Genomic DNA, 7949 nt, shown 5'->3' on the forward strand with positions numbered 1-7949 from the left:
AATTTGGCTAGCATTTTGTAGTAGAAGTTTTGTAGAATTTTCTGGTGAAATTCATTTCATGCATCAAAATTACGGCTTCGATAAATAGAGGGATTTGATCTTGCTTCATCTGGAAATAATTTTCTTTCAGCATCTTTGATATAAACACTTGAACAATCTGTAATTAAAACCCTCAGGCTGGTAGGAACACCCGCTTTGATACCATTGTAATATCCCAAACGGGATATTTGACTGATTTTGTAGAAATCTAACTCAACCTGAATTTCACCATCAAATAACCATTCATTTAACATAAAATTTCCATCTAAAAAATTTATAATCAATAGAATACGACAAAATTACAGCAGGGTGAACATGGACAATCTCAACTTTTATTATAATGGATAAACCAGGGTCACATGCATATACAACCAAAATAGCTGAGATGAAAAGATGACTACAAGATTATCTGCTGCACTGCACCGACCCTCCAACTGACATGAACTGCACTGCTAAGCTCTCCTGTGAATTCTGGATGAATTCACTAAGGGGAGATGGGTACTCGCCCAATCTCTCTGAGTCACCCGAGGGTTTCCGTCCTGGGGCTACAAATGAAGTAGAGAACCGGGTTTTCAACCTCTCATACAAGAAGAAAGATCAAATCCAAGATGTCCTCTAATGGCCTCCTCCTGCTCTTTTTATAGATCTGATGGACCCCTCTAGAAAATCTTATTTTAATCATTGAGCACATTTCCCTCTTTTTATTTTAATTAAAATATCTTTTAATAAGAGAAAATGGTAAATTGGCCACCATATCTCCTTAGGCCACTGAAAATCACTTCTAGCCATCCCATCCTATAGGTCTTCTCATCCTGGTTCCAACGAGCTATTACGCTAAGGTGTTCTCTCAAGTATTCCTCTCGGAATGCCACCTTAAGCGTAATTGTTAAAATTGGAAACTAGGGCAAAACTTCATGTGGGTCATCTTATTCATGGATGATAATATTTTTATTAGATTCCTCTCATCGAGAGGTGTAGGATTGATATAAAGATCATCCGATTCCGATAAGTATTCATGGAGATATGAATTTATTTTGATTATGGAATTATTATCAAGCGGACCTACAACTCATGTAGGCTCAGAAGCCCAACAGTGACATCTATTCAAACACCAACGTTGTGTATAAATATAGGAGGACTTTTCCTCATTTGGACTCACTCATATCATCACATCTCTATCTCTTTACTGCGCAGAAAAGAGTCTCTTCTCTACTGCGCATAAAAGGGTCTCTCCCTCACACGTGAAGCCGGAAGCTGCTGAAATTGAAGCTGCAACTGCAGAAGTAAAGATTGACCTGCGTGGACTAGAAGATCTTCTCATCTGAACTGCGCTGTAGGTTCATCTGAACCTCCTTTGAAATCCACAACTTTTGGTGGTGGAATCAAGTCAATCCGACAGACGGTTTGCAAGATATTGATTGCCCTAGTTTGAAGCCAGAAGCTACCGAAACTGAAGCTGCAACTGCAGAAGTAAAGATTGACCTGCGTGGACTAGAAGATCTCCTCATCTGAACTGCGCTGTAGGTTCATCTGAACCTCCTCTAGAAGCCGCAACTTTTGGTGGTGGAATCAAGCCGATCCGACGGTTGGTTTGTGAGATATCGTCTGCCCTAGTTTGATGATAAAGCCGCTAATGCTGATGCTGCTGATCTAGGGTTTGCTACTGCAGATATAAATCAGATTTATTGTACTATTTCTCTCTGCTGAATTATTGAAGATAAAAGAAGATTTTATGAAAGGGTTTCCCCACACATTGTGGGGTTTGTCCCTAGCTAGCCGCCACATCTTGTGTCTCTTGTCTTGGCTTGTTTTTTGTCGATCGTTTAATGTTCTATCTGCACTTTACTTTATGTACATGTGATTGCTAATCTGTGGAATATAATAAGAAAAAGAAGTAAACTGTTATAAGCATAGAACATACCATAACTTAAGAGTAATTAATTGAGTTAGGCACAATAATAATCATGTTTTACGAGAATTATCAGAATGTAGTGGAACATGAAGCAAGCTGTGCGGAATCAATCTTGATGATGGAATATGGTAAGTGAACTCCTCCAAACCCCATAAAACATCTCCAAAAACCCCTAGGCCCACTAATGACATAAACTTACACCTGTGACCTATCTGCCTCCAACCCTGAAAGTCCACCCTAACCATGCCATAGGGAACATTAGAAAAAGGAACATCACGTTGTGGCATTTATTGCTCAAAAAGGATATGATGTCATGCTTTTGGAGGATATTGACCCATACATGGGCATTTATGGTGTTATTTTATTGTTTTGAGCTATGGGGTTGGCTTGTAACTCCTTGTCTTGACTCTTGTCAAAATTGTTTAGGGATTGTAGGCTTAATTTCTTGTAAAAGTGAATGGATAGGCCTCATATAAATAGAGGATCCCTCCACTTCATTTGAACATCATCATACATGTGAATTCAACTTCCTTAGAGAGAGTGCGAATTGCCTTGTCTATTTCGCTATTAGGTAAAAATGTGATTTTTGTAGAGCATCTTATTATTAGAGATTGATTTTGCGTTGGAGACATCTTTTTGGATTGAAATAAGGCTTTTATTGGAAGAATTTGTGAGTTTATTGCTGACTTTTCTATATTTTGCATGTGAATGAAATTATGCTAGGGTTTCTAAATGTTCCATGACTAAGTGCATAATCTTGGAAAAATTTTGCATATTAAAATTATTCTTCCTTGAAACCTATAGAAGAACTCCTATGGTGCATCTTCTATATATAATTACTCCCCTCACAAAAAATATAGCTAGGGTTTTACAAGAGGAAAACCATTTCTCCCCCCATACTACATTCAGTTTTCATCTTCCTTTAAACTTTGTTCTAAAACCCCATTTTCCGAAGTAGGATTAGGGACTTTCAAAGTTTGTGTTGATAAAAAATGATTAAAATTTAACTATTTTCTTTTCTTTTATCTCTCCTAGGCTTTTCAAGGCAAGCTGCTAGGGCTTTTCTAGGGCAGATTTGCCAATAAGGTAAGTTTGAGTGGATGCTTGTGGATGAAATTCCAAGGTTTGCCTCTATAAAACTTTTAAATGCAAAGTCTAGCATTGATTGTGGTAAAACATCCTCAAATAGGGCTGATGTCATCCTTTCCAAACTCCTTTGTGCCATTAAAACCCTAATCCCTAGCCAAGCTTCAACTTGAAGCCTATTTGAGGGTTTCCCCTATTACTTTGTTGATTTTAATCATTAAGGAAACCCTTTCTTTGACTTCTACATGCCTAGATACTCCTTTATCATTGCATATCAATAAGCCCTAACTTGTAGTAGTCCTTAGCTAATCTAGGGTTAGAATACTTGCTCCTTTATAAAGAAGATTTGAGCCTATTTCAGCTTTAAGGTATCTTTCCCTAGCCTATTCATATCACCTTGAGCCCTCTAATTAGAATACCCTTACAGGTGAATACAAGGAAGCCTCCTTGTGGTGACATTGCACTAAACCAGAGGTGGAAGATTGCTGAGGTGATAGTGGAAATCCTTCCTCATTGTTCTCATAGGTTCTAACCCTCGCCTTGCGAATGCTCCTCACAAGGCCTATTAGATTTTGCGGCAACAACCCCAATGTGTAGATCTCCAATGCCCTTGCTTGCATGAGAAATCAGGAACCTAGGTTTTGTAGCAAAAAACTTGTAGATGCCAATTGACTGCTCACCTATTGTATTTGACCAAGGAATGACGTTCAAATGCCTTTGGAAACTCACACATGCATTGAAACTAGGATGGCCCCCTTTGACTGAGCATATCTTCCTCCTAGATCGCCAATTCGGAAAATTTCTGAGGGGCATGGAAATAAGACAACTATGTGGGGAACAGGTAGGTGCCTTGGGATCAAAGCGATAATGAAGGGGAAAAGTACAATAAGTGATCACCTTTACAGGGCTAGACACTGAGTGGTCCTATAAATCATGAGTCCTAATATATCCACCTCTAGGATGCCTGCATACCATGATCCACCCCAGGACATAAGGATGTCCATAAAGACAGGGAGTTACCACCCAGCAGGGGGATGTCAACAGTGCCATAAAACTAAGCACCATAGAAATGAAACTAAGAAGACTGGCCATGACTGTCCGCACATTGGGGATCTAGGAAACACAAAGATCATCCCACAGGGCTTTTACAAGACTTTAGACTTGCATTCCTTGGGCTTAAAATGGTGCTGCCAAAATGAATATGCTCATATGTACCCCTGCTGAAAGAAGGTAACAGTTCCCATAAATCAGAAGAATACATATACATTGGTCAAGTTGGCATTTGAATGAGCTAGTACTCTTTATAGAATTGGAAAGTATTGTTTTTGTTGGAGTTTGGTTTGAAGATTGTACACAACATACTCATTAGCTCTTGCATTGTCAGTGATATTTTGATTTGTGCTGGTTGCACTTCACAATATGGGGTGTATGTGAGGTAATTGGCATGGAAATAGAGCACTACAAACAAATGCCTACAACGAACCAGGATGGTGTCTCAGTCTTGAGCATCTTGAGAGATCTACTTCAGTTTGATATCAACATGCAAAGGGGTTGCATCAAAGACAGTTTTCAGTGATAGAAAAATGTAGAGCCGTGATTATTATTACATTGTCAGCTGGTGGTTGGTTGTGTGCAGGTTGTACCAGAGAACAAGCCATCTTATCAGTCCTGAGTAGTGTTGCAGAGTAGTTGCACTCGGAACTGCAATGAAAGCAGAAACCTTGTAACCATTCTGAAGTGTGATATCTCTGTCCAAGACTGAAAACAGGGAATAGAAAGTGAATTCCGCGAAGTATCTCTGTCGATGAAGCGAGTGGGCTAAAAGTCCCTTGTTTTCGGATTAATACATGTCTATAAGATGAACTTTAATTTGTAAGCCTCTTCAAATGATATAATGTGAGCCTCTTCAATTGATATAATGTGATATGAAGGTTCTCAATACTAGCTTCTTTAGTTGTAGCTTTCTCCTACAATGTTCCCTTCCAACACACATTACTCTGCCTCACATATTTTTAGATCTTTGCTGAGTAGTTATTGTTTTAGCAGAAAATTTTGAAATGTTGCACGATGTTAGATCTCTGTTTTTTGTACTCATTGATTTCTCAGTGAAGCGAGGTATTGAACTGTTGTAAGCAGTATATTTTCTCACGCATGGATGTTGAACAGATTGCCCGGATGTTGACAGTCCGAAGAGAAAGGGAGATCGAACAGGGTATTAAGAAACGACTATCAAGAAAGATGGATCGTGCATGGAAACGTAGCATCACTCCCAGGCCTCCTCCATCTCTGCGGAAGTTACAAGAAGAAAAGGCAGCAAAGGAAGCAAAAGAAGCAAAGGCAGGGTTATAGTTAATGTTTGTGATCAAAACATCACATTTGAGAGCTATGAGAATGACTTGCATTTTCCATGTCACTGGAGATATACATTCTTTGTTTTACCTACGAAGTGTTGGCAAAAACACTGAATTCTTTTATCATGTTTGTTCAAAAGATTATTCTCTTTCGCGTTGGAATTGCTCTGTATGCTGTGAAAATTTCATGTACTTAGGCTTTTAACCTCTTGCATTCTAACTATATGGAATGAATCACAGGCATCAATGGGGAAATATCAAACTTCTTTCTCCATTGTTATTCTTTATGTTAGAATGTAACACATGCTAATTAATTACTTAAGTATGCTGTATCAGAATTCACATCTGCAAATATTTTGTTTCTGGTTTGGTAAATTGTAGGCTCTTTATTACGCTTGGCTCTTCTTATATTTAACGGTTTTGTATGCAGTATATGGGAATTTTTCCTTTTTCTGAAGATGTGGCAAATGAGATGTCAGATAAAAATTAATTGTTTGAATGCGGATTTTGACAACTGTTCATATAGTAGATAGACTTCCGGAGCTTCAGCCTACTTACACAGTTCAGCTCCAAGTCTATCTACAAAAATTAATTGTTTTCAAGTTTAATGAATGGTACTATTACTGTAGAAGTATATGTACATAATTTCTTTCTTGTTTCTGTGATCTTTTTTTTTATAGAAGCCATGTCATGAAGAAATCATCTGGACATGGTATGCCTTTCTAGCGAATAGAATATCTGCAGTGTCTAAAGCAAGTTACTCCATTTTGTGCCACAAGCAGGAAGGAGTAATTTGTGCTTGATAGTCATGTTGAGTGGGTCACAGGACTCAGCTGGGAGTTTCCACAGGGTACACCATCAATATTCTAAATAAAATTCATCTAGTGCTGTAGGGATGTGAAAATACACAAGACATCTGCCAACTTGGGTGCTTGGGAACATCTCTTTGCTGTAAACAAATGAATTTCTTCTCTTGTAAAGTCCTTCCATAGCCCATGCCTACACGTCATATGGATGATCCAAACTGGCTGATAGCACATTGGAGTCATCTGTGCTCATCTTAATGTTAGTTTTATGTGTAATTTCTTGTAGTGATGTTTTATCTTGAAGTATTGCTTGTCTTTTAATTTATCTATAGTGTCCCACTAGGTCATCGGGAATTATGAAAGGTGACAAGTGTATGATACGGTTATCTTGCATTTAAGGAACCTCAATTCTCTTGTTATGGATAAGCTGAGTTCTTCTAAACGGTATTTTTGTGTACTATAAGCAACTCCTTTATCAGCACAATTGAAATGCTCCTGCTTTCCATCTTTCTCCCATTCCATTTCTATCAATTTTGGTATTAGGGATTGAAGGTGAAGCCTTTCTAAGCCTCTTGCTTCTCATCTTTCCCCCACTCCATTTTGGTATCGGAGATTGAAGATTAAGCCTTTCTATCTCTTTTTTTGTTCCAAGGTTGCTTTTGTCATAGAAAAAAATATTAGACTTATATTAGCAAATTAATACATAGCAGTTGAAGGAAAATCTCTCTATTTTTAATACTAAACAGCGGAGAAAAGCACATGGCAGCAATATCTAAAACAAAAAATTACATATTTCAGAATCTATTCTTGATGCTTAATAAAGATTGTGAACAAAAAGGGAGAGATATACTGTCTATAATATGATCGAACAAAATAGCAGGCTCATCATTAAGCAAAGGAGCTAAGAGCCTGATGAGCTTGCAAGAGAGATATAAAACAAAAAATGGACTTTCTGATAGTATGAATGCTGCTTATGAGGAATCAATCGGGTGAAGGCACCTCCATGTGCATGACAGTCCAGCTGAACACAAGTAGCCACGTCTATCTTCAGCGCAATGATGCATGTATAGATAAATGAAACCTTAGATTGAAATCTCTTCTTGAGATTGTTCAGTACATCGTTGCCATTTTCCTAATACTCTGACGAGGTCACCTTCAATTTTTTGGTAGCCTTGCTGTATATGGCAATGGCTTTTTCTTTTAGAGCATCTAAAATACTGTGTTGCAAAATCATGTCTGTTTTGGAAAGATTAAGGATGAAACCAATTAACATCTAGTTTACCACCAAATTTAGATTACTTGCTAGCGTGAAGATATTCCTTCTATCCATAGAGGTGCCTGAGTTTGCTTTGTTTTCCACTAGGACCTCTTCATGGTGGCCTTGGTATCGATGTTAGTGTCTGAGTTAGCTTCCTTCTCCCCTCTTCTTTCAGTTGAGCATTTCGAGGCCTGCTTGTTAAATAACAAAATTTTCTGTCTCATTGGATTCATTTCAACTTTGTGTTGAGAAATCTAGGGCATTAGCATTAGGTGATTTCTCTTTCATTAGCAACTGCATGTGAATGCTTTTTACTTGTTTACATTAGGATCTTCTTCTTGTTAGATTATTAGTGTTCTTCTTCATCAAACAGTAACCAATGCATGAACATAAATAGACAAGAGACACAACATGTAGGCTATAAGCCAGGGCCAAAACCTCTCACTCTTTGAGAGGAAAACCCACACAAATTCTTCTTATAGAGATTCCAATTGACG

The 7949-nt window shown here is 38.0% G+C and overlaps 1 protein-coding gene across 1 annotated transcript in view; it reads left to right on the plus strand.

Annotated features, from left to right (window-relative positions):
- The window catches only part of LOC149191338 (large ribosomal subunit protein uL29c-like), a 112454-nt gene extending 106714 nt beyond the window's left edge, over positions 1-5740 (plus strand). The window contains exon 2 of the mRNA XM_089404176.1: positions 5204-5740. Coding sequence (XP_089260302.1) covers positions 5204-5386 — 183 coding nt within the window. The 3' untranslated portion in view covers positions 5387-5740. The remainder of the gene's footprint in view (positions 1-5203) is intronic.
- The last annotated feature ends 2209 nt before the right edge of the window (positions 5741-7949 follow it).

This window comes from Pinus tabuliformis, chromosome 2_2 (genome assembly GCF_031772625.1).
Source record: "Pinus tabuliformis cultivar Carrire ecotype Pingquan chromosome 2_2, CPIR1, whole genome shotgun sequence".
Lineage (NCBI taxonomy): Eukaryota > Viridiplantae > Streptophyta > Pinopsida > Pinales > Pinaceae > Pinus > Pinus tabuliformis.